Here is a 27,721-nt window from a genome sequence, read left to right on the forward strand (position 1 = left end):
AAATTGAAGTAAAACTGTATAAGTCACTCTGGATAAGCGTGTCTGGTAAATGTGTAGTGACATCTCATCCAGGGTATTGTACTGCATCAGGCCCCAGTGTTCAGCTCCACTGTGTCCCTGACCAGGATAAAGTTTTTTACTGAAGAAGAATAAATCATCATATTGCCCATCCTACAACAAATAGTCTAATAAACTAGAAGGGGTTAATATTTTCAGAGATTGCATTTGTTTTACTAGTGCCAGAGGTCTGAGTAGGTTTGTGCAAAAGCACAAACTCATCCCAGAGGAAAGCTTTTCAGGGAATTGAGCTAGTCAGTGTAACCCAACCTTGGGTCTCATCTGTACTTCACACTTCCAACTGTTGAGAAAACCGTGCAATGATGCAAGACAGAACTTAGGTCAGTCTGTCGCTCTCGGACACGTGTGGAAAATTCGTAAATTAAGAGGAACAAAGAGGCCGCGTGCTGTAATTGGACGCTCGACTACGGCGCATGCGCACAATCCTACAGTGAGAAAGGACGAACTTGGCTTCAGCGCACATACCCATGTACACGTCCACCACCCGGAGGCGAGTACGCGTGGTCTGTCGGGGCTCAGATGAACCTCTGCAGCCAACAGTGACTTAAAAAAAGCAGGTAAGTGAAATGTATGACTGAGAAATGAGTGTTTTTAAATGAACTAATTAGCCAAGCCTGTTAGCTACAGTGTTAGCTTTAGCTCTCAGCATCTCTCGCGCCTTCTGTATAAACACTACACTACACTATATGGGGTTTACCGTAGGTTTATTATTCGTTATATTAGTTTTATTTAACACGCTCTGTGTGTGTGGACACGTTTATTTAACACGTGATGAAATGTACACCGGATCTGTATGTCGTTAGATGCCACAACACGTATATCGGTATGTGTCCTAATTAGGTGTCGTATAGTTTGTTAGTAGCTAGCGGAGTTAGCAACGTGGCTAATATGTTCAGCTGAACAGATGGATGTTAACGGCGTTAACGTTGGAGTGAAATTTGCCCGCGTGCGTCTTGGTCTGTGGTATCACGAGTGGCTCACGTGCTCAGACTGCGTGTGTGTGTGTGTGTGAAGCGTCGTGGTGTTCATGACCTTCATTAGAACGAGCCTTTTGAAGAAATAAAACAAGTTTACGTGCTCTGATTAGCCGTCACTTGTAACTCATAGAAGAAACTTGAACACACGCATTTAATAGGATGTCGTGGGTCCTCCTGTAGCCTCCATCTATCTGTCTTCGTTGAGTGTTTAATGGTAGGTAGTATTGCACTGAATAAGTGATCATTCAGTTTTATTTTCACCCCTTAATCTCTTGAATTACCATCCATTTTGTTTATAATCACACCTCCAGTGTCACCCACATGAGGATGAGGTTCCTCTCAAGGTTTCTTCCTTCACCATCCAAGGGAGTTTTTCTTCCCCACAGTCGCCTGAGTCACCTCAGACTTGCTCATTGGGGATAAATGTAACTAATCAATCTTGATTTTTTTTGTATTCTATTAATCTTTATTATTCTTTATAATAACAATTTCTTCTATGTTTATGTTCTGTAAAGCTGCTTTGAGACAATGTCAATTGTAAAAAGCGATACGCAAATAATTTTGAATTGAATTTATTTAAATGTGACTGGCTTTTTTTCCACTTATTTTCTAATCATTCAAAGTGACTTAGAGTTGAATCTCAAAACATGGCGTACTTCTCTTAACCCATGAAGTGATCGACTTTAAATTGATGGTCTTGCCCAATATGATTATGTTGGGATTTTAGCACAAAACCTTGCAATCAATAAACCACACCTTCTCTCATTTTAGATGATCCCATCATAGAGATTAGACTATCAAATGCTTGGAGACAAACACAAAGCACGTCTCGGACCCCTGAACTGATTCGATCAACGTTAAATTTGTTACACCCAAAATTTACCTCTCACTTTTCACTTATCAGTAGCCTTGGTGTGATCCGTTTTTGGAAGGAAAGTAGTGCTTCACGAATCCGATGACGTTTGCCAACTAGTCCGTTTGTTTCGGACTGATAAGACATTTATGTTGACGAGGAACATAACAAGCATCTTGCCTTCGCAAAATCATAAATAAGCATGTTGCAGCTTACAGAAAGACATGGTCCCTGCTCTGTGCTTATTTTTCTACTCCACATTTTGTGAGCTTACAGGATTAAAGTTTGTTATATGAACTCTGTAGATGAACTGGTGAATGGGAAATTAACTGCCACGTGATGAAACCCATCCTGTGTCCTTTTCAGTCCAAGTGAATGGGCTTTTCTTTAGGTGGATTTGACTTGTTTTCAGTATGAATGCTGCATAACACATCCTGCAATCCAAAATGGCTTTTTATTTATTACATATCCTCATTACATTTGGTCTATATTCAGTGTATATTCAATTTATGATCCAGGACCTGCGGCAAATAATTATTATACATTTTTTCAAAATTGACTTTCTTTTTCTGGTCTAAGCAATTATTCCATATCCTAGTCAGTACCAATTTACATTACAAATAAAGTATTTGACAACATGAAAATCAGAAGGAGCTTTATTGCCAAGTATGCTTGAGCACACAAGGAATTTGTTTTAATGTCATACGCTTCCAATTTTCAGAGACAGCACCACACAGACAATGAAAATAAGATGAGAATTTAAAAAATGAATAAATAAAAATAGAAATTAATACAAAAAAAATAATAATTTGAAAAATAAATTATTTACAACTGTGCTATAGATGATTGAATGGAGTGTAGAATAGTGTTTGATAAACAAACAGGAAAAACGAACAAACACTAAAACAACTGGAGAGCGAAGCACCGTGACTGCCGTCTGCGGCGCAATTGAAAATTAAAATGGAGCGTGTTTCTTGCTGTTTCTTCTTAAGTAAATGGTATTAATTCAGTAGCCTAAATAGACAGCTTACCTTATCATTCAACCAAACACGTCACAAAAAAACAAACTATCAATACGTAACTGCTCTTATTTATATATTCCTGCATCTTCAGCACGTAAAAAGCATTGACACATCATGTGTGAATACATAGTTAATGTGACTACTACTAAAAAACATTCCTTTATTTTAGTTGAACACAGCATGACCTCTTTGTTTACTATTGGTTATACTTACAAGATAAATATACTTCGATTACCTTTTAAATGTAACAGAAGCAAAAGTTTTTTTGAAAAGCAATTAGATCAACAATGCATTTTAGTAAATGCAATGTAAATGTAATTTGTACTTCTCATACTTAGATAAAAATACATACACACATTAAATTGTCAACAAGTGAGCAAACTTGATTAGACAATTTCCAAGACTGTTAAGCAAGATAATTAATTGTTTGCTAGCTAGGTGATACAAATAAAATATAACACCAAAATATAATCCAGCGTTTGTTGTGTTAAGCTAAATCTGTGAAACTCAGTTCGGGGGGAAAAAAATCTTGTTTACTCAGTGGCTGCAAAAAATTCTTTAATGTTTTCATAGAGCTTACACTTGGGTTGTGCCACAGTGTAGTTATTCCCACAGCTATAAGATGTCAGATCATTGTGAAGAGAAGTTTATGGAGGTGTGAGGTGTTGTAAACCTGCATAGTGTAAAACCCTGTCTCCTCATAACAGGATTTGCTGCATAAAGAACTGCTCACTTTAAGTATTTGTACAGCGAATTAGACCCCCTGGTCTCGGTAGATCAGGAAGAAAGTAAAAGCTGCCGTTGACGGTAATCCCTCTGTAATTATGCTGCACATGAAGGCAATGCACAGAAGGGTCTGCACCTCATCCCCCAGCTTCTGGGACAAAGTTCGTGATTTTCTAGTTCACAGTGGAAGGGTTAAGCATGTAAATGGGATTCAGGGCTAGTTCTGGCACATAGTTTCCACACAACGGATGTTTTTGCAGGCAGGTTAGGTAGGTTGAAGCTGGCATTAGCACATTGATAAAAAAAACATTGTAAGCCCCAATATTCAGCAGTCATTCTGTGAAATATATCTTAATACTTATGGGTTGTGTGTTTTTATTGTCGTGGTCAGTCTGGTTGGAATTGCCCTTTATTTCTCTAATGGGTTCTGCTTCATTGAGAACTCAAATGAAGTTGAAATTTGCAGAACATGTTTGTTTGGACTGAAATGTTTAGGGATTTTTGGAGAAAATAAACAGGCATTCCAGCACTTTACGGCCTGCTGGGGCATCTGTCTGTACATTAAGCCTGCAAGGAGACTTCAGTGTGACTGGGTGGAGATAACCTACTGAAAAGTTAATGGGCATGTATATTTAAACATGTTTGTTTCTATGATGCTTAAGAAATACGAAATCCTGAGCAGCTTATGGACTGAGGTTTAGGGAAACTGAGAAAGATTTGGATTTCTGTGTCCATGAACCATCATCTAGCAATTTAATAGCCATTTCAGTATATTGGGTTGATAAGGGAATCCCCATACTGCTGTTAAGCATAGTGGCCATCTGTAATGTCCATTTAGAGAAGCACTCGCTATTTCAGCAAAGCAGTGATTCCTCGGTTGACTGTTTCTCTTCAACACCCCTCTACAACAGACTGTTGGACTGATTAATACATTTAGCTAGTGCTGTATTTCTCAGTAGTACCTGTAGGAAAGCATTATTTGGATTCTTTCCTTAATGAGATCAGCATTTGTTTGTTCATTTGTGTGTCTGTGAACTGGTTTAATATATACAGGCTTCTCACTCCTTTGTCTGTCTGGATTCAGCTGAAAGGTGGAGTCATTTGCTATATATGTAATATCTGCCATGGCAGCACACCGTGTTGTGCCATGACCCTGGTGATGTAGGGCGAACGGAAAGTTTAGTCTATTGTTAGCTCTGTTCGAGTGCCAGAGTTCATAGTTTGCAAATCATTAGAGGTCAAATTAGAGGTGGAAATCTTGGCTATAGGCGGCTTTATGGTACAAAAGAGAGTGAGGGCATGAAGGGTCTATTTTTGATGAGATAAGACAGTGACAGTGTTCAGTGAAATCAGGTCACATTCATTTTTCAGTATATGAGTAACTAAGAATAACAATCTGGAGAACGTGGGCCTGGGATATTGTTATACTGTAGATCGAATGATGTTGGGAATGTGTGAAAGCCGTTAGCGTGATGGAAACAGATGGAAGGATAAAAAGAATGTGTGGGGGATCATCAAGGGAGGACCGAAGCGCATGAGAAAGGAAATTCAAATGAGAATGGGGTGGCTTTGTTGTATGTGTGTGTGTATTGCACATCCAGTGGCTTGAGTGTGTGAGAGAGGGAGGTTGGGCACGTATTTGGAGTGCCATACCTTTTTTGTACTGGTTATGCTCATTGTCCTTGTTAAGAGACCAAGCTATGACCTACCTTTTAAGTTTAAACTTTATTGAACTCCCCGAAACATTGTTTGAATATAATTCATTGTAATGTGCCATTAAGTAATAAGAAAATAGTTTCTGTGGTTACTTTACACTTTTTCTCAAATGGGTTGATGATTCAGGGGTGTGTTTAGGTTTATTTATTTTTTGGTAAAGTGTATTTGTGTGTGTGTTTTTTTTAAATGCTTAAGAATCGTTAGTGAACCTGTAAAATCACTGCATGTGATGCAAGAATCGTGACTTCAGAACTGTACAGAACCGTGTGTTCCTCATTACCTTGGAGAAACCATCTCTATTAGTCCACATCAACAAGTTGATCATTTAATTAGTTAAGCAAATGGTTTAATTAGTTGTAAATTGTTTACTTCAGTATCCTTTAATAGAAAACAAAAAAACTTTGTGTTTAGATATAGAGCAACATCATGTACACACACAACTCCAGAATAAATATTTCCCATTAAACAAACTCACAATGACCTCATTAAAAGGCAGTACAACAAAATCGCAAGACATCTGTTTGATTGATTAAATTTATTGATTTTGTGTTACTTGTTTTGATTAAAATAATTGTATTCATGACAAGCTACTCAAATGTAGTTTAATTAATAGAACTATTACCTGTACCTGTTCGCCCAAAAGAGCTAGTTATTGGGCATCATTTGTGAAGACTTTATTTATAAATTGTTTGCAGAAGCATTTTTGCAAACAAGGCTTGTTATTACAAAAAGTCAAATTAGCTGCGCTTGGAGAAATGGTCATAAGTATGTTTGTGTAAATGTATGTATAAGACTTGCTATTGTAAATTTTGATTGAGCTTTGACTTGTAGAAGAGGATTAGTGTGTGTGAATAGTGTGTGTGTACATTAATAGACACTACTGGTGTTATTGAATTTGGATGTGGCACAGGCCACCTAAGCTCGCTAAAAGTTTTGTGGGTGTTACTAAAGGCAAGTTGGCATGCGGTGAATGCATGTTTGTTGATTTACAGGTGATTTTCTCAACCTACACATCAATACAAAGAAGATCAGCTTTACTGAAACCTCTACAAAAATATGTATTTTAGTGAATGATTGAATGAATGAGGTTTGTTGACCTCTAGTTTTTCATCCGTTTACTCCGAGGTTGAATGATATGTTTTCAGGTTCCAGGTTATTCCGTACACATTAACAGTCAAGAAGGAGAAGCCCTGTACATGTTCTCTGAATCTTATATCTGGGTGTAAATCAGGCTGTGTATTATTGCAGGTACAGAGTTGCAGTGTTTGCACTTTGCCACGTGAGCAAAGTGCAGTGACTGGAGCTTTGGGGCTGTTACTCATGTGTTCTGAAGGACTTGCTCATGTGTGGGTGATTGGTCTGGCATACTGGGTGTGACAGTCGTGTATGTTCTATAAAGGAACTGCTGCAGGAAATAAGAGATGTGTGTGTGTAGTAATTCCTGTTAATGACGCAAGTTGCATCGACACGAGTGAGACGATTCCAGTGACGTTTTAATCCTTTGCCACCCTTTTTAATTCCAGTTGTATTAGTTTATTTAAGAAAATATCGCAAATGTCAGTTTATTTAATAAACTTAATTTATTTACTTTTGCCTTATTTCTTGGAGTTACAGTAGTACAGGCAAAACCTTCCCGAATGGTGCGTGTGACATTGCGTGAACCTAAGTAGGAAGTAAGTTTTTAGCTTCACTTCTCAAGTTGGCCCTTTGCTTGATGGACTGTGTGATATTTCATTGGCATGGTGTCTAAGATTGAAGCATTGCAACTAATGTAGAATACTGATCATGCTAAGAGGAAGTGCAAACTTCCTGTTTCTGTGATGTAGGTGTTGCACATGTTCTTTGTCTGGTTACTTGGTACAACATGCAAACTTTAGAATCCCTTCAGAGATGTGGATCCATATGATGGCTATATTTCTGTACAAAACATTATAATAAAGCAATATACTTGTGGGAGTTCTGGTGAAAGGACCTGCACCTTATTGAATGTTTTAAAAGGATATGACAAAGTGCCAGTGCTTGATTCACCCCCCTAATCCACACTGATCCATAATGATGCAATGGCATGGTCATTTCTGAATAGCTTCTACTTTTTCACGATAATGCAGCATCTCTTACTTCCAAAACTGTGAGGTTTACACTGTACCTGCTATAAACGTCTCACACAGAGGTACGTTTCATAAAAAATGCAGTATATTAATTGTAGAAAGTAAAACTCTCTTCTAAACCCTAGAGCACACCGGTGTTGCCAAGCTCTAGTTTAGGTGTGAGTAATGTGAGAGCGCGCGTGTGTTCTGTACTCAGACTTCAGGCTGAGTCACGTCCTTGCTGACCCTCTCTGACTCATTGGCAGGCACTCACCCATGTCTCTGGTGAAGAGCCCACCCCACACCGCCCCTCAGGGGCTGAATGCCCAGCCAGGACTGAAAGATGGGTTGAAGTACTGGACATGACGTTGAGGTGGAGCTCAGATTAACGAGTTTTGGCTGGAATGCTAAGCAGATTCATGTCAGTTGGAGATGGGGATGGGGAGACAAGTTATGCAATTTATTTACATGGTATTTATTTACATGGCACCTACACACACATTGGGTTGTTTTGAGAGGAGGTACATGTCATTGACCTCTTGAGTGCGTTCTTTGGTGTGGCCTCAGCACATGGAAGTCCTTAAAGAACACCACAGGGAGCTGGAGGAAGGAATCTTGTAGATCTTTTGAGAGATCCACAACCTACATTAAAAACATAGCTTAGCTTTTTATTTTTTACTAAGATGTAATGAGTTTAGTAATGTGTTTTTTTTTTTGTTTTTTTTTAAGAACAGTAGTTTATTTGTAGCATGCTTTTAAAAACTATTTCTCATTAAAAGGTTTTCTCCCATTGTCTTTAAATGAGGTGACAACAAAACATGGCATCTCTGTCACCAATTTATTCTACACTAAATCATGTGTTCCTATATTCCTGTTTCCTGCTTGCTAGTTTTGTTCTTTGGAGTGGCAGCCAAGATCCTCCTACAGAATCACACACGCCATCATAGCTTTATGAAGCTTTTCAGTGCACAATCAGATGCAGTGTTTTTGGGGGTTGATAGGCAGAGATTAATTTTTGAATTGCACAATGTTTTTTTTTTTTTTTTTGTGGTTTGCATGTTTGCAAATCAACTATCAATCACCAGTTTCATTGGAATGGTTGTACCAGGATATTTGAGACCCAAGTACTGGTTGCCTCTGCCAGGAGGTTCATACTGGATCAACCACAACTCCACAAACAAAGAAGGGGTTATGTAGTGACTGTTTCTCACTTTCTGGATTTGAATTTATTTATTTATTTTTTAAAGGGAAAAAAACTATACAGACATTTCTATTTTAATTGTTATGAAGGGTGCAGTTCATTCCAGAGAACACTGCATCCTGCTGGACTCAATGAGCTGAAGATGCTCCTTGTTGCTTCTGCTTGTCTTTGCTTTTCACATGCTTTGTCTTTATATCTCTTTGTTTGGATTTTAACAAAAGCTCAGCTGGTCCAGGTTAGCCCAAAGAGAATACAAGCTAGCATTTGTGCAAGAAAGTGGCCTGGCTCTTTGAGGCCTGTTCACGGAAGGTGTTTCATGATGAGCTGCATTCTGCAACAATCAGCACAGTATTTGATGTTTAATCTCTTCATATTTCAGCAAGTAGTAAGGTATTACCTGCAGCATGACACACACTTTTAGTGAAATCTCCCTGTGAGTTCACACACACACACACACACACACACACACACACACACCCCATCTGGCATGGAACAATGTGTTCAACAAGTGTTCCTATTTTCCACAGTGGAACAAATTGTCCCACAACATTTGTACTCAGAACATTCTGAACTTGCTTTGATAGATAGATAGATAGATAGATAGAGAATTTGAAAGTCTGTGGCTTCTTCTGAAAGATGTTCCCTTGGTTGGTGTATTCACGTTGGTAGAGAGCATTGTTTAACATGGGAAGAAAAAAAAAAAAAAAAAAAATTCTGCAAAAAAATCTCCCATAGGTGTTCAGATCTAGTAACTGGAAAGGCAATAGCATGCTATTTACCTCATTTTCACATCAATGAGCTCTTAATGCACTGTGGATGGGGGAGAGATCAGGATAGAAATGTTAAATCATAGATAGGCCAGAAGTGCTTTATATTGATTTGCAGTGACACTTTTCTCTAATGGGACGAATTCCAGATTTCTGTAATGATCTCTCTCAATCTTTGGAAAAATGGTGTTATTACAGGTAGCACTGACAAGTTATGCTTAATCATTTAATCATTATTAGCTTTTTCCTGGCTGTTTTTTGTTTTCAAGAAAAAAAATCTGAATAGAAGCGCTTGCCGTACTGTGCAGTACCAGAGGCAGAGCTATTGACTTGGTTATCTTAAACCAACATTACGGGATACACTTCAGACTGCCGCTGGCACTTTCAACTTTACTATATATAATTTTATTATATAAATAAATATATTTATTTTTTACTATATCTTTATTTTATGATTGAATGTTAGGCGCTCTCAGATGCTCTTATGTTTCAGGGTAGGGAATTTTATAGGACTTAAAGCTAAATGAGAAATTTTAATAACAAACGCTAAAGTTCAGGCTAGGCTATTGAGAAAAGAAAAAAAAAAAAAAACTTGACCATTCTGAAATCACCCCTGGGGAATTTCAGAGAATTTAATAAAAACTGGATGCATGCAGGTCTCACAGCACTGAGTGATTGTGTGTTTATGTGTAATGGGGGAGTTGAGTGTCTGGACAGAATTGCATCAGAACTGTTACGGAGCACAACAGTTTGCCGGCTTGTCAGTTATTTTATTTCACATAAAACAAAATTCATACCCATGTCTTTAGTGAACGTGATGCTTATCCCTGCTGTTACTCTCCATGCTTAAATTTCAGCCTATCTTTTCTTCAGTTGGCTCTCAAATTAAGGTAGATTAGCGATGTTAAATGCCTTTTTGAAATCCTGTCTTTCTCACACAGGCTTCACCCACGCAACACAAGTCCCAACAGCACTCACTGGGTCGTCTGTTCATTCACAGCACAGAAAAATCACTTTGTTTGTGATGTCATGTTTGGTAAAATCCTTGCTTGTGCACTGTGGAACCCTGAAGCGTGTGTTCCAAAAGGCAGCAACCACTCATTAAACATTTCCACAGGATCTGGCATGAGCGTGTGTTGTGGGTGCTTGTTTGATGAAGGCTAGATAAGAGTTCTTCACTGTGGGGAGGTCAAAAGTCACATGTACACTAGTACACACATATGTACATCTTAATTGAGAGCTTTGACGGAATGAGAGAGTGCTTCTGTGTATAGCGAGTCCCAGGCTGAATAATTCTGCCCTATTGTGGAAGGTTGATGTATCTGCAATACTTTCAGTTGGGTTTACTTTCTTATTGAATTTATTATAGATGCTAACATCCTCAATGGGACCTTATTGAACGCACAAATCAGTAGCTTGTGTCGTAGCTTGGACATTTTTAATCACAGTAGCTTAAAATATAACTAAGTTCATTAACCAGACGGAATAAAAAGCTCTCCCCCTTATTTTTTCAAAATGAATCTTTTAATTTGGTGTGTATGTTTTAAACACTTTGTTTGTGTGACAAACTTCAATACTGAAACTATAGCACAGTCTTTTTTCTGAATCCCACTGTCTGCTACACTACACACATCTGGCTGACCATAAAAACGTTTCTTAGTATGGATGAATGACCTTTTCAGAATCAGGAACACGCAGGTATGTGGAAACACTGACAAAGCTGAGGGCAGTAAACTTCCAACCCTCCTGCTGGCACAACATACAGTCACCTCATAGTTAAATCTGTCAGGGAACTATAAATTCACTAGCTGGATTTAAAGGATGGCACTTGTGTGGTGTGAGGACAGAGCATTACATGTCATAGCCAGACGTTGGCAGACATGTTTTTGTCAGGCATAAACAATTTTGTTTGAAGGAGAGAAAGAATCCTGAACTTATTTCCCTTTATTAGCTATCCAAACTTTAGCTATGTTTATGATTTGTTATTGTCTTGTCAGTTAAAGCATGCAACTTGGTGATTTTACTTACCCAGTGAACGTTATTCCTTTATAGTTATGTTCATGGTTTCTTTTAAAAAACTTTTATTTGGTGTTTTACTTATTTAATCTAAGCTCAACTAATCTAATTCATATACGTCTCAAGACAGATGTATCCTGGGAGCTAAGAGCTTAGTTGAGGTGCCTCTGAATTCTCAGACGTGTTTCAATAAAGCACCCGAGACATGTTCTCTCTTTTTTGTATCTGTATAATGTATGGGCGTTTTCTTGCTTCAAAAGGCTTAGCTGTGACCTCTGGCTTCACCGCTCAGGCCCAGAAATGCCGAGACCGATTTAGAAAGGTCACTATACAGTGAATGAATTGGATCATTGAAGCTCAATGAGTAGTGAGATATCTACTGCCTCTGTAATGTCCTCTGGCATTTCTCCAGTCACAAGTCCCAGACTGACTGCTTTCACCTCAAATCAGAAGAGCTACGAGTGTGTTTTACGGTGAGAGACTCTCTTTGGGTTTGTCCATGTGTAAGCATGTGTGTCTAATGAGGTTTGAATCCTGCGAACAAGATGAGCCAACATGCTGTTTAAAGGTAATGCTGTAATCACATGGTTAACAGGGTAATGATTCCTGGTCTCTCAGTAGACTGTTCACACAACTTTTCAGCATTAATGCTCGTGCTACGGTAGGGCACAGTGCAAAGCACTTGAGGATGGTAGGAGTTAATGAGCTGTCAGCACTGGTTAAAGAGTTACAGTGTGCTGGGTATTGGTTAAACAGTGAGGAACTGCACCTTTAGTGATATAGGTACATTTTGCGTTAAATACAGAAGGTACTTTCTGAGATTCCTGTTATCTTTATCACTGATCTTAATATTCAGAATAGGTTTTGACCTGTGCGCTTTAGGGTTGGATCTTCTGTAGGAATATTGTGACCAGCTGTTTGTCCTGCCAAATGGCAGAAACACATTTCCTGAAGCAAAGCTGACATCTTGGGTACTAGTGTTTTGGTTATGTTAGTTTGTATTCATGATGGCACCCTGTACACCAGTGACTGCACCTCTAACGACCCCTGTGTCTGAATTTTCGGACGACACTGTAGGCAGATACGTCTCAGTACTTGGTGAGACCGATGACTGTAGAAAGGAGGTTAAAGAGCTGGCTGTCTGGTGCTGTCACAACTAACTTGGCGCTTAATATGCTCAAAACAGTGGAGATGATTGAGGACACACTGACACTGTGGCTGCAATGAAGTCATTCAAGTTCCTGGGCTCTGCCATCTTCCAAGACTTGATGTGGGAAACTCACATTAACACCATTTGTGTAAAAAAAAAAAAAAAAGGTCCAACAAAGGATGTACTTACTTAGCCAGTTGAAGAAGTTTAACCTGCCACAGGAGCTGCTGAAACAGTTCTACTCAGCTGTCATCGAGTCTGTTCTGTGTACATCAATAACTGTTTGGTTTGGACTGCTGAAAGGATAATTGGTGTTCCCCTGCACACCCTTCAAGAACTGTATAAATCCAGAGTGACTAAAAGGGCTCAGAAAATCACTCTGGATAACTCGCCTCCAAGTCATCCGCTTTTTTAAACTTATACCATGTGGCTGGTGCTACAGAGCCCCAAATATTAGCACAACCAGGCACAAGAACGGATTCTTCCCCCAGGCAATCTACCTCATGAACAGTAAAATGTTCCCCCATTACGCAATAACAATGTGCAATAATCTTATTATATTATTTGTTACCGCCTCTATCCTAGTAGGTCTCTGCATCTCAATCAATTCCGTTCTATAACGTTCCGTTGCGTTCTATTCCATTCTCTTGTGTTCCATCATCTATAGCATAGGTCACTAACAGGCGTACCGCAGTCCAGGTCCGGACCCAGAAGCTGTCCAATACGGATCCGGACCTAGAGCCAAAACAAAAGGTTACGATTTAAAACTTGACGAATCGCTTCTATTTTAACCGGCGCAGCTTTTGCAATCTTTACGGTAGTGGTAGTGGAAACGCACAGACCAATTGCATGCGAGTGAAACCATCCCACGTGATACCACTCAGCCAATCAAGTCTGTGCATTCCTGAAGTAAACCCTGTGACTCAACAGTGCAAGACAGATGAGAGAGAATTAGAGTAAAGTTACACATGAAAGAAAGACATGTAGAAAACAAAGGGAGACAAACAGTCGAGTGAGACGGAGAAAGGAAGAATAAAGAACAAATGGCGCTCTCCAAAATAAGAAAAGTGGACAGCGAAAATAAAGAATTTAATCCAGAATGGACATTTCTGTTCATACTTCACACTAAACTAGTGTGTCTCATATGTTCAGAAACTGTGGCACTTATTAAAAGTGGCAATGTGAAACGCCATTATGAGACAAAACAAACATATCCACTCAAATCTGAAGACAGCGTCCTTGAGACAGCGTCCCTACTTCTGAGGGAAGTAGCCCTATACATCCTGACCATGTTTGGCTCTACATACAACTGATCTCTACAATGAACATAATCAAATCTAAATATCGTTCCAGGGTCACTAATGAGCACCTCCACATGTGTATGAGAGCGGCCCTGACTCCATTCAAGCCCAGTTCTCTCACTGAGATATAAAAGGGAAAGTTAAGCACTTTATTTAAACGTACACAATTTTCACATTTTATTTTTTTCTTATTTTGAAATGTAGCCCTACTTTTATTTATTTAATGAGAGAATGTTATACATATCTACAATCATACATATGTTCAGTTCTATGTTACGTGACAATAAATATTGTCAAATGTTGACACAACTACTAGGCTACTTTTATTTATATATATAATCACATTAACTAGTTAGACATTATGATCTTTCGGACCTTTGCTTCAAGAAATTTTCTCTTACTTGACCTCTTTAAATTTTAGTTGAATACCTCTGATCTATAGCACAACTGTATATACAATTTATTTTTAATTAATTGATTTTTTTTTTTTCTTTCTTTGTGTGTCGTTATTTATTTCTTTTTATTCTCATCTTATTTTTGTCTGTGTGTTGTCTCTTTATACTGGAAGCATATGACACTAAAACAATTTCCTTGCGCAAGAATACCTGGCAATAAAGCTTCTGATTCTAGAGCTCTAGAGAATATTTTCTGAGAATATTTACTGTTTGCTCTGCTCTGACCAGCCATTGTAAGCTCTAACAATTTTCCATATTTTACATTATTTAGCATGGGTGTGTGCTTAGTTTGCAGTCTGTTGTGTATATATTGTATTTGGATGTATGTGTTTCCCTACTCAAAGCTTTTCTTTTGCTATTGTCTCTCAGGCTGAGAGTGTGTGTGCCGTTCAGCTGACTATTTCTGATTGTGTGCGAGTGGACGTGTAGAGATGCCTCCAGCAACGGGCGGTCCGGTGGGCTACACCCCTCCAGAAGGAGGCTGGGGTTGGGCCGTAGTGGTCGGTGCTTTCATCAGCATCGGTTTCTCCTACGCATTCCCCAAATCTATCACAGTGTTTTTCAAAGAGATTGAGGTGATCTTCGATGCCACCAGCAGTCAGGTCTCATGGATCTCCTCCATCATGCTGGCTGTCATGTATGCAGGAGGTTAGTGGTGTTTTTTTTTTATCTCATCTTAGCCATGCTGCTCTTCTCACTTTCTCCTCTGGGTTTTTATTACACAGAAGAAATATAAGCAAACAATCACAGCTGTGTTTATGTTCAAACTCTGAATTCCTGTCCTCTTTTGAGATATGCTACTGGATATATTGTTTTTCTGTGTACTTAGATTAAAAACTGACCTTTACATGACTATTTAATGTTCCTGGTCATATTGTTCAAGATTAATTAGTATAAATTACGAAAATACAGGCTTTTACCAAATCTTACTTAAAACAAAGGCCGCGTTCACACTGCAAGTCTTAATGCTCAATTCGGATATTTTGCTCAGATCTGATTTTTTTTGTTTGGCCTTTGGCCTATATCAGATACCAGTGTGAACTGTTTGCTGTTTTGAACTGACCCGCATGCGCAAACGAACAATAACAATGACGTCACACGCAGCACGCCGTTGCGCTAAAAAGTTGTCGAGGTTATGGAGGAAGTATTGTATCATCTGGTGCAAGCAAACATATCATGTGGTGTTATAATGTGATGTAGTCAATGCAAACATTATGAGCTGGTTCACGTAACCACTTCATATAACACTCTTAACACACACGTCACCAGTCACTTTTGTGTCACGTTTTTGCCGGCTCAAAAAGAAAAGAAAAAAAGTTTTCGCCGGCGCATAATTGTGACGAATGTCGATGTAAATTGACGTAAAAGTCGCATCGAATCCGCCTTGGCTGTTCACACTGCGGCCACATTGGAAAAGATCAGAGTTGGGTCTGATTCAGGACCACATATGGAAGTGGCCCAGATCTGATTTGAAAAAATCAGATCTGGGCCAGATTTGAGTGTTCACACTACTCCTGAAGAAGTTTGACCTGGTCACTTGACCCCAAAAAAATCGGATTTGGGCCACTTTTACCTGCAGTGTGAACGTGGCCAAAGAAAATGACATGTCGCACACTTCCCTCTTCCCAAACTGTTGGAGTAAACTCACTGTTCTAGCACTAAAATGTAATTGTGCATTGTAGTTCACACACACACTGTTTAACACATTGTTTATTTTTCTATTCACAATTGCAACATACTGCAATTTACGTCAGAGCTGCTCAGTTTGTGCAAGCGATTTGAAACATGTTCCTGCATTTCATCTGAATGTCTAAGCATGTCACCTGGCGTAAAATGCTGAAAAACAACTTCTTGTTTAATATCACGTTGGGATTAATAAGTGTATATTAATATATTACAGAAGTGAGTACACCCCTCACATTTTTGTAAATATTTTATTATACCTTTTCATGTGTCAACAATGAAGAAATGACACTTTGCTACAATGTAAAGTAGTGAGTGTACAGGTTGTATACTGTGTAAATTTGCTGTTCCTTCAAAATAATAACACGATGTCTAAACCACTGGCTGCAAAAGTGAGTACACCCCTAAGTGAAAGTACACCCTGAAGTTGGGCCCAATTAGCCATTTTCTCTCCCCGGTGTCATGTGACTCATTAGTGTTCCAAGCTGGTGTCAGCTTGTCAGTGCTCAGACCACACGCCGCACACTGCATCAAATTGGTGTGTGTCATCCCAGAAGGAAGCCTCTTCTAAAGATGATTGACAAGAAAGTCTGCAAACAGTTTGCTGAAGACAAGCAGACTAAGGACATGGATTACTGGAACCATGTCCTGTGGTCTGATGAGACCAAGATAAACATATTTGGTTCAGATGGTGTCAAGCGTGTGTGGTGGCACCCAGGTGAGGGGTATAAAGACAAATGTGTCTTGCCTACAGTCACGCGTGGTGGTGGGAGTGTCGTGGTCTGGGGCTGCATGAATGCTGCCATCACTGGGGAGCTACAGTTCATTGAGGGAACCATGAATGCCAGCATGTACTATGACCTAATGAAGCAAAGCATCATACCCGCCCTTTCGGAGAGTGGGCCGCAGGGCAGTATTCGAACGTGATAACGACCCTAAACATACCTCCAAGACGACCTCTGCTTTGCTGAAGAAGCTGAGGTTAAAGGTGGTGGACTGGCCAAGCAGCTCTCCAGAAATAATTCCTATTGAGTATCTGTGGGGCATCTTCAAACGGAAGGTGGAGGAGCCCAAGGTCTCTAACTTAGGGGTGTACTCCCTTTTGTGGCCAGCAGTTTGACATTAATGGCTATGTGTTGAGTTATTTTGAAGGGACAGCAAATTTACACAATATACAACCTGAACACTTACTACTTTTACATTGTAGCAAAGTGTCATTTCTTCAGTGTTGTCACATAAAAAGGTATAATAAAATATTTACAAAAATGTGTATATAAAGTTATTAGTAGGATAATGATTTGAAATGTAAAAAGTCCATAAGTGCATTTTAATTTTTTAATTCAGGCTCAATCATTTAAACACTTTACTTGTTCTATTCAAGTTCTAGTAATTTAATGTCCCTTTTTAATTAATCTCTTATCGATTTTAGCACATAGGTTTATGGATATTCCGTTTGTTCATGTAACAGTTACATGCAACGTCAACGAGAGAGAGAGGGGTGCAAGAGAAACCTGTCTAAAGAAATGTTTTCATCATTAAGTGGTGTTCTGTTGATTTAGGATGAAAGATTTTTTTATAATACATCTTGCTGACACCTTATTGTCTAAACCAGGGGTCGGCAACCTTAAACACCCAAAGAGCCATTTGGACCCGTTTCCCACAGAAAAAAAAAACACAGGGAGCCACAAAACCCTTTTGGCATCTAAAATGAAGATAACACTGCATATATCGTTTTTTACCTTTATGGAAAGTATAGAAAAAACTAGTGTGTTGCATTTATGAAATCAATGAACTGCTACCGAGTAAACAAAATTTTATTTCTGCAGGCAAACAAAAATATTTTGAGTTTGAACTATCCTTAACAAAAAAGACGCTGGGTGGAAGGTTACTTTCACATAAAATGTTCAATGTCTAATTGAGTCCTCTTCATCTTCATGACATGAAAATTTGAACACTTAAGTAACGTTGGCCGCATATTTACAGATTGGAGTTTCCCGAGACTATAACTCCTGAGCTAAACGCTGTTACTACACAAATAACACCTCTTTTTTATAGTAGTAATGTAGAGATGCAGCTACAACCCAATTTTTCCTCAAAATCATCTTTCCTCCACGTTGGACAAAATACACAAGTCTCTATGTGCAGACGACTGAGAAACAGATTCCAAGGGACCGTCTGCAAAGTGCAAAACCCGAAAAGCGAATACAAAAAGTCAATAACTTTACTGTAATACACTGTACTGTGAAGTTATTGATTTTTTTTTTTTTTTATGAAAAATCATAATTATACAAAAAGACATTTCTCCCAAATAAGTGTTGTAGTATAACTATCAGGACATCAGTGATGTGTGAGCTGGTGACAGTACTGTGAAGTTATTGACTCTTTTTTTTTGTATTCGCTTTTCGGGTTTTGCACTTTGCAGACGGTCCCTTGGAATCTGTCTCAGGTGTAAAGGAAAAACCTGAACAACCATCCTGCCTCTCACTTACACTGAATCATAAGACATTTTTTAAACCAGGTTGTTTAGGAATTCCAGTGTCAAAAAATGTTCGGTAATGAGGAACTGCTGATTATGACCATCCAGTCTCCTTCACCAGCAGTGAAGATGGAGCAGGAGCTTAGGATAATTCAGCTTTGTAGTCATATGATGATGAATGATCTGCCTTTATTATGAATTTATTTATAATATAATAAATCCTGTGCTAATCCCTAAATAATGGTAGTTAACAACAAGAAAAGGTACTTCCCTAACTGCTGTTCCGCCCTGCCGATGTCAGTCCATCCTGCACCTTAGCTACACAAGCCATTTTTCACAGTATAAATTCATTCTATAAACATATCATGTACAAGATATTTTATATATAATTCTGAACATGAGATAAGTGATGGTGTAACTGTTCAAGAAATACTACTCCAGTGATCTGGTGTCAGGGAAGTGCCGGTGTGTTATTTTGAGTGGAGTCACGCCGGTGTCATGATGGTTGTCATGGTAACGAGGACCTCCTGTGAAATTCTGGGCTTGATGCAGTGAGAAACAGAGACGACGTTTGAGCAACCCAAGAATACAGCTACTGAGATTGTGATCTTGATTTCCAGGTGAATGAGTAAAGCCTGCTTGTGAAACACACTTGGGGCCTTTCAGGGGTCTGTTAACAGGAATGTTCTGGATTCAAAGTATGACTGCCCATAATAGCATCAGATGTGGATTATACCTAAACTTATTTTGAGACATTTTCTAGTTTGTATATTCAAGTATGTAAAGGCCAGTTCATAGTGTGTGTGTGTGGTGGGGTGTTTTCCCCCTCCCTCTTCAATTCAGTGTTGAGTCTTCAAATGTCCCCTGCTGGTCCAGGGGCAGGATCCCACATAAACATTGCCTGGGAATCAAACCCAGGATGGAAGCTAACTCGGCCACTAGTTAACGCTCTGTGCCAGTCTCAAACCCAAATAAAATGTGAGGAAGGGTTGTGTCTGGAAGGGCAACTGGTGTAAAACCTGTGCCATGTCAAACATGCAGACCAGATGATGCTTGTGGGAATCCTGAACAGGGGGATGTTTAAAGAACAGCAATGTTGCGTTCTCAAATCTAATTGGTCAGAATGCGTTGATCAATTCATTTTCTGTCAAAACAACCCTGACACCAGCTCATTGTTACTATAGTTACAAATCATTCATTGTATATTTTATGTACTGTACATAAGGCTAATAAATGGATTAAAGTTTTTGACCAATGAAATGTGTAGAATTGTTATATGATGGAGTATTGGGTCTTGGAGCATTTTTATGAGGACAAGAAACTATGCTCGCTCTCTTATTACTGTATCCCATTAGTGATTCTTTTCCTGTCATGTAACCATCCATCGTGTTTTGTTTGTAAACTACAAAACTGTAAGCTAGCAGATTTCCTGCCATGTCGTTGCTTTGCATCAAGGTCACAATTTTGGCGTGGTTGCAGTCATGGAATTAAACCTTCAGTGAAGTCGTTCTCAAATAGACATTACACAGTTTCCAGTTGCTTTAGCTCAAGCAACTGGAATCTGTCCACTCTAACTAGCTCAAGCAAGATATTTATTATTAAGCTTAATATTACAAGCTCTCGAGGGCCCCCACCCCCCCTTTTTAAAAAAAAGTATTGCCCCAGAGTGCATCTCACGATGGCCCAGGTTACAAGAGTTCTTATAAAGTCAGACTTCCTTGTTCATTTGCACAGAGAACAAAGTGCCCAACCTTTATTTATCTATTCATTATTAATTTATATATTATTTATTTATTTATTTATTTATTTATTTTTATTAAAACATTGTCTCATGCGGAATGGAAAGCTAGTAAGCAAGGAGCAGGAGAGATGTAAACTAGATTAAGGTAGCATGGTTTTCCTTGGATGGAATTCGAATCTAAATGGCACCTGCAACGTCTTTTGACTGCCTTTGTGCGTACTTTCTAACAGTCACGTACACTCAATGTCAAGTCACACACCCTTCATAAGTCACACATTTTAAGCAGTTGTTCATTAAATGAGTACAGACACAAAATCAAGTTTCATATTTAAATCACTGCACCACCACTTCTCAATTCAAGTGGCTTAGAGTTTCTGTAATGGAATAAAATGACTTTGCTTATTCAAGGACAAGTTTAGTTCTTTTGTTTTAACCAAACTTAAGAAATAATTTGAAATAACTAACATTCTTTCAATGAGAGCACTTTTACACTTGCAAATGAATCCTGCTTTGAAGATTTGTAGTTTATTTCACTGAAATTAAACTCCAAAGACAAACATGAATAGGAGCAGGAACAGGATGAATACTGCACACACGTGCAATTACTCACACTGGCAGCATTGACCAAACTTGTGCACACAAGTTTCTGCACGTAGCCTCTTTACAAGCATGAGTAGCTTTGGTAATGCCACAGCCAAGATATTTGAGTGTTAAATGAAGTAAATGAATTTTTGCATTTCTTTAGATAAAGCCACCGTTTCATTAAACATGAAGTATTTAGGCAGGACAGTCAGAAAACTCCTGAGGTCTTCACACGTTTGATAACTAATGACTAAAGTCGACATGCGTTCCTGTTGTTTCGGTTTCTGCAGACACTCGGACCTTATTTACACTGCTTACATTTAGGTTTACAGGTTTGAGAGAGTGCTCACACTGAAAGCTGTATTGTTGTACAGGTTTGACCTCCATCCTGACTTAGTGTGAGAGATGCAGCCGACTTTGTTCTTCCTCAAGCCTACACATTTTACTCCATCAATGTGTGTGAAGCACTGAAGCAGTTGGTTTATATTAGGATACTGGTGCCAAGCCAAAATCTAAAGTTGCTCCAGAATGGAGTAACGGAATGAAAAATGTCAGCCCTGTGTCGAATAAGTCTATTCTCACTTTTTGGTAGCGGCCATGACCTGGATTTGCTTTAAACTGGTCTCTGAATTCCCCCAAGGCAGTTTGACCAGAATGTAACTTCTGTATTTGGGTAAAACCCAGAATTGGCCTGATCGCAGGACTAACATCCAAAATCTAATCGGATTGTCAGAAACTCTAACATAAGAGGATATACTGCACTCTCCAACAGTGTTGTTATATTTGGTCTACAGGAGATTTAAATAAGCAGAATTAATTCAAGTCTAATTTGTAGAGGCTTAGAGGACTCTCTGGCATGTGTGTGTGCATGCGCACACACCGGACAGCACACTTCTTTATTTCTTATATTACAAATATGGAAAACATTTGCTGTAAATCTTTTGGCCTGTGTCCCCTCCTACATACTGAACATCTGTTTTTTAAAAACTGCTTAGAGGAGCAAGTTCTTGTGTAATGGTGGCTCCACCTCATCAGTCCAGAAGTGTCCTGCTCAGAGTAATTACTTGATCATTTGGCAGACAGGGAGGTTTGATTGAATGACATATCAGGACAGCATGAGAATATGATGCCTTTAATGAGGTGCACACTCAGATGCCCACACTCAGTAGGGCATTTGCTGGGGCTGTGTGCATAACTATAATTTAGTGTTTTTGTTAGCATTACAAACCACCCCACACTGCCTTCCAAAATGTCTGAAGGTTGAGTGGTGTTTCTGTGTGCGTGAGAGAAAGTTTGTATATATATGCACTGATCTGTGCTTCCATTGTCCTGATTTGTAATGGATCGTTTGTGTGGTCGAGTACAGAGCCCCAGAAGCCTGTCGGAATACATTAGCGTATCTGTTAGACTGAAGGATTACCAAACCATCCTTGCCCCTGATTGGCTGCATTCCCAGCTCCATTGAGCTCAGTGGCCAATGGTTAGAGGTTGTCCTAGTTTGCCGAACTCGGATCAGTTATGCCCATTGGATGTTTTAATAAGTGTTTGAGCACAAAGCCACCTCTGAAGAGTTTGCTTTGCAGGCTGGAACTGTAAATGAACCATCTGTCTGAGCCTGAAGACACTTACTATACAGAATGAGAACGTGTCTCCCTCTCAGTTTGACTAGAAATAAACCTGATAAGAATGTAGAAATACTGTAAACATGTATTGTTCTTTGCAGTAAAGCTTGTTATTGTGTTATGGGGAAAAGTAGAATATTACAAGCATGCAGGCCCACGCACAGGAAGGGGATATTGCACTGGCTTGCATCACTGCATGAAAGCAAATTCATTACTGTCCTGTAGCGCCATCTAGTGGAGACAGAAGGATGAATCTTCTTTTCAAGAGACCTGGCCATCCTGCCAGACCAATGCAAACACATCCAGTGCATTTTAATAAAGCCCTGGTTGGATGTTGCATTCATTACACAGCTGGGGTTATAAACTAAAAACCTCTAAGAAATGGCAGCAAAAAAAGTATGGCCTTTCATATTTTAGTTTATAACAAAATTTATGGTATTTTTTTTTTTTTTATGGGGAAATGTAAGTTGCCATGAATTACTGACTAATAGACAGCGGTTTAGAAAATGTTCCTAGTCAACTGTAAGCTAACATCCATCATAATAATCCCTGGCATGCAACATTGTATTTTTTTTATTGGTTTATGTATTTTATTTTGCTGTAATTTAGTGCTTAAATTGTCGTTCAGTTTGTTTATGGTGGAGTTCAAATGCATAATACAATTTCTTTTTTTCTTTCTTTTTTTTTTTTTTTTTTTGTGTTCAGCATTTAATCAGACCCTTCTCTCTTTAATCAGGACCAATCAGCAGCATCCTGGTGAACAAGTATGGTAGCCGACCAATCATCATCATCGGAGGCTGTCTGGCCAGCATAGGCTTGATCTCTGCATCCTTCTGCAACACAGTGGAGGGACTGTACTTTTGTGTGGGAGTTATAGGAGGTAAGTACTGGTGCTGGTCTCTCACACGCAGAGTGACACTTGTATTTACTGCTCACTGTATTACTATGCCTTGTGTAAGCTACAAGAAGAGAACACTGTAAATGTCAGAGTTTACATTGTCAGTTACAAAGAGTTTCTTTCTTGATGAACGCCATTTTCCTCCTCCTTGTCTTCCTGCAGGTCTTGGTTTGGCATTCAATCTGAATCCCGCATTGACCATGATCGGAAAATACTTCTATAACAAGCGTCCGATTGCTAACGGCATTGCCATGGCCGGCAGCCCCGTGTTCCTCTCCACACTGGCACCTCTGAACAGCTGGCTATATGATCAGTTTGGCTGGAGAGGAAGTTTTCTTGTTCTTGGTGGTGCACTGCTTAACTGTTGTGTGGCCGGGTCACTGATGCGACCCATCGGACCAAAACCGCAGCCCACACCTGCTGTACAGGATGAAGGGACCAGAGGACACCAGAAGAAAACAGTGATGCAAACCATCAACAGTTTCATTGACCTGACACTTTTTAAGCATCGTGGTTTCCTGCTTTACCTCTTGGGCAACGTAATTATGTTTTTTGGTCTGTTTGCACCACTCGTCTTCCTCAGCAACTATGCAAAAAGCATCGGCATCTCCAAAGACAAGGCAGCCTTCCTGCTCTCCATGCTGGCCTTCACAGACATGGTGGCACGACCATCTATGGGCCTGTTGGCTAATACCCGCTGGGTTCGCCCACGCATACAGTATTTCTTTGCGGCAGCGGTGCTGTATAACGGGGTGTGTCACCTGCTGGCACCAATATCTGTGGACTATCTGGGTTTCTCCATCTATGCAGTGTTTTTTGGTGTGGCGTTTGGCTGGCTCAGCTCCGTGCTCTTCGAGACCCTCATGGACTTGGTGGGGGCGCAGAGGTTCTCTAGTGCCGTGGGCCTCGTCACCATTGTGGAGTGTGGACCAGTGCTGCTTGGACCCCCCCTACTGGGTATGTGTTTATATAGCCATAGTCTAAAAATAACAACAGATTTTTCAATATCCAAATATCGATCACTGTATATTAGAGTTGATTAAATAATGAATGTGAGTTCAGAGCATAGACTGGGGGTATTTTAATGCAATCAGGTGGAAGATGTAGTAACTGCAGCAATTCTTTTATACAAAATGGTTAATTGTATAGGATGTTTCAGAACAATGTTCCATGTAATATTTCCCCTCACTAAGATCCTCAACCCAAAACTTATTCTAGGGTGACGGTGCATCAACAGATTTGTGGGAAAGCCATATAAAATTCTTTCTAATAGGCAAGATTTTAAATGACTATATTTGAAGCTACTTTCCTACAGCAAGTAAGAAAGGGCTAGTTAAGGAAATATTCATGTGGAAATATAAATATTTCAGATAGTAATAATGTTTACTGTCGGTCCTGATTCATACACATTTTAGTGCATCAAAGAATAACTGTTCTGCTTAGGAAGAGGCATGTTTGGTGCTTTCTTGATTGACAGAACTCATCATTTTGTGTCATAGTTCGAAGGAAATGGTTTAACCAGAACAATAAGGCTTTTGTGTTTATACTTTATTATGTTTTACATTGTACTGATTATATTACACGATTATATGTGAGCTTATCTCTCTATCTACCTACCTATACATTATAAATAACACTGTCATGATTTTGTCTCCTTTGCAGGCAGACTGAACGACATCTACCACGACTACAAATACACATACATCGGCTGTGGCATTGTACTAGTCGTGGCCAGCATATTTCTGTTCGTCGGTATGGGCATTAACTACCATCTGCTGGACCGAGAGAAGAAAGAGGAGGAGAGGAAAGCTGGGCTTGAAGTCAAGGAACAAGAAACTAACATAGACAATGCCATACAAGAGAACAACGCTGAGAACGACGTGTCTACACCGCTCACGAAAGCAGACGTGGCCAAATCGGAAGACAGCTCTGTGTGATGTGCGTGTATGCGCAGCAACACACTCTCATGTGACGTCCACAATAAACAAGAACGAGCAGCAGATGGATTCACATTTTAGAATTGTAATAAGATTTAACTAGCCATATTGTACACGCACACACACACACACACTCTCACTCTCGCACATATACATGCTGACCTCTTCATTCATTCACACATTAGCTATAGACCAGGACTTGACTTTACATCTTGTCATGCTGGACTACTGCCGTCAGATCATTTCTCTTGCTTGGTCCTGTCTCTGCTTTTTCCACCAAAGAATGTTCACGCAAACACTCCAGCGCAGTGTTGTTGGCTGTGGTTGTTGTTTTTTTTTTTCTTTCTCACTAAAGGTAAAAAAAAAAAAAAAAAATAGGCTTTATTGAGCCACAATCTGAGTGTGGAGAAATTGCCATTCTCATTTAAGAAATTGCACAATAAGCAGCAAGTACAGAAAATATTAACCTGTGCAGCTACTTGGTGGAGCTCAAGTTTGTTTTCTAGTGTTTGTGTGAGACTGAGAACCTTATTCAGGATACTTAGTACAGTCTGCTGAATGGGTCAAAGGATATGGTCCAGTATTTTAATTGTGACTGCAGGAACTCAGCAAAGCCAGAGATTCTAGCTCGTTTTTCTCATTAGAGTGTCTATCATTTCTGTAGATTTCCTGTGATTAGCAGTAATCAGAAACTGCACTAAATTAAACCTTTTAATATACAGCTAAAATCCACATATAAACATAATCTAGGGTTTGTTTTTTGTTTTTTTTTAAGATTTTAAAATTCACTTTGGCGTTTTATTTCTCTAATATTGGTTTCTGCAATGCAGTGTGTCGATCAGACATTTAGAAAGATTACCCATTTCATATTTTTTTATACATTTCTTTTTTCAAAAGAATAAATGAGTCTCTTCTCTGTGCAAGGTGGTATTATTCATCTAATGCTTGTGCCTTTTGAGGTGCTTTAAGTCAAGCCCTCTATTGAACTGATCCCAATGATCTTTCTTCACCTAATACAATCAGTTCCGATGCTATCATCTTAACAAATTTGTTTTTTTTTTTTGTTTTTTTTTACAAACCGGTATTCTCACTTTTGCTAGTACATTTTGATTAGTACATTTTTTAATTTTGGTTTCGAGAAATATTCTAAATGAAAGCACATCGTGTCATATCTGTCGTAACATTTAAGAACTGACTTGAATCGTTTCAGTGGGTCTGTCCTGCTTAAGTGAAGTGAAGTTCAAGAGTGCCGTTATTCTGTAAAGTTGGCTGTAGTCTCAGCATCAGTATACCACATAACACGTCTAACTGGTAGAAAAGCTCACTAGGGGGAAATTCATTTCAATTTCTGTGCACTCTTAAATGCCAGTGTGGTTTTGTATTCTTTGTGTGTACTGTAGTATTCAGGATGGGTAGGCAATGAGTATGAATGAAGGTTGTTGCACACCACTGTTTTTCAGTTTTGTGTGAACTATAACGGTGTAAAATGAAAGGCTGAACAATATTAAAGAGATTTAGAAGTGTGTTGCTTTTAGCTGGATTTGACATTTGTGTTAAAAGGTCAATACACCGTACTTCCAAATATTCTTCATTCCAAACCTAAATGAAAGCATATCCCATAGCATTAATGCCCAGTTTGAAATGGCAGATGATTTGTAGGTTCATGTTCAGGCTGGAAATGAGTGTATATTGATGTAATAAAAAGCGTATGAGTGTGTGGGAACACTCGATACAGACTGCTTCTATGATGAGACGTTCTTAGTATCTTGATTATTTTTTTTTCTCTCCTTTTTTCCCCCACCTTGTTTAGCTTTTTAGTAAGTCTAACTGTTAATGTACTGTTATCTGGGTGTGATATTTTGTATGTTTGACCTGGAGTAGTGCACCAATAAACTGTTTTTAAAAATTGGATTTGATGTGTGCTTTAATATGAAACATATTTATTCCTATAAATTTGACTACACTTTAATTTGAATTTGACACGAAAGTGAAAAAAATAATAAAAGTACTTTTTAAATGTAGTTTGCACGAATATAAATAAGTTGATCAAATTGTAAGGTTACATATTTCATTTACATGTTTTTTATTTTAAATTAAAATGTTTTTCCCCCATATCTCTGCATCAAATACACCAGCATTTACACCGGCGGACAATAAACATGTTAGTATATGAATAATGAGCATGAAATTCTTGAAGTGTTTAAAATGGAGCTGGAAATTTAATCGCATCAAGAAATGACTATTCACAAAGGAAACCTGAACTGAAAGCATTAAGGTGGCAGATTATACAATTAGGGGTTTTATTTTAGTTCTTGTAACTCTTACAGTGTAGAATTTTATCTGTAATCACTTTTCTCATGTACATTGAGACCTGCATTTAACCATAATGTTTTAACCCCATCTCGAGCTGCATGTTGCTCCCAAATGAGTAAG

General features: G+C 38.9%; 1 protein-coding gene across 1 annotated transcript; it reads left to right on the plus strand.

Moving 5' to 3' along the window:
- The first annotated feature begins 480 nt into the window (after positions 1-480).
- On the plus strand, positions 481-27,197 carry slc16a1b (solute carrier family 16 member 1b). Its single transcript, XM_060881011.1, has 5 exons — positions 481-635; positions 14,719-14,997; positions 23,190-23,333; positions 23,514-24,308; positions 25,014-27,197. Exons 2-5 carry the CDS (start codon positions 14,781-14,783, stop codon positions 25,286-25,288), a joined length of 1,431 nt encoding a protein of 476 aa, XP_060736994.1. The 5' UTR covers positions 481-635; positions 14,719-14,780; the 3' UTR covers positions 25,289-27,197.
- Positions 27,198-27,721: the final 524 nt, after the last annotated feature.

This window comes from Tachysurus vachellii, chromosome 11 (assembly GCF_030014155.1).
Source record: "Tachysurus vachellii isolate PV-2020 chromosome 11, HZAU_Pvac_v1, whole genome shotgun sequence".
In the NCBI taxonomy this organism is placed as follows: Eukaryota; Metazoa; Chordata; class Actinopteri; order Siluriformes; family Bagridae; genus Tachysurus; species Tachysurus vachellii.

Excerpts from the sequence above, each read along its gene's own strand:
- slc16a1b (XM_060881011.1), top strand. The coding sequence starts at position 14,781 with ATGCCTCCAGCAACGGGCGGTCCGGTGGGCTACACCCCTCCAGAAGGA. Across the intron at positions 14,998-23,189 it reads GGCTGTCATGTATGCAGGAG|GACCAATCAGCAGCATCCTG; the intron begins GTTAGTGGTGTT and ends CTCTTTAATCAG. Across the intron at positions 23,334-23,513 it reads TTGTGTGGGAGTTATAGGAG|GTCTTGGTTTGGCATTCAAT; the intron begins GTAAGTACTGGT and ends GTCTTCCTGCAG.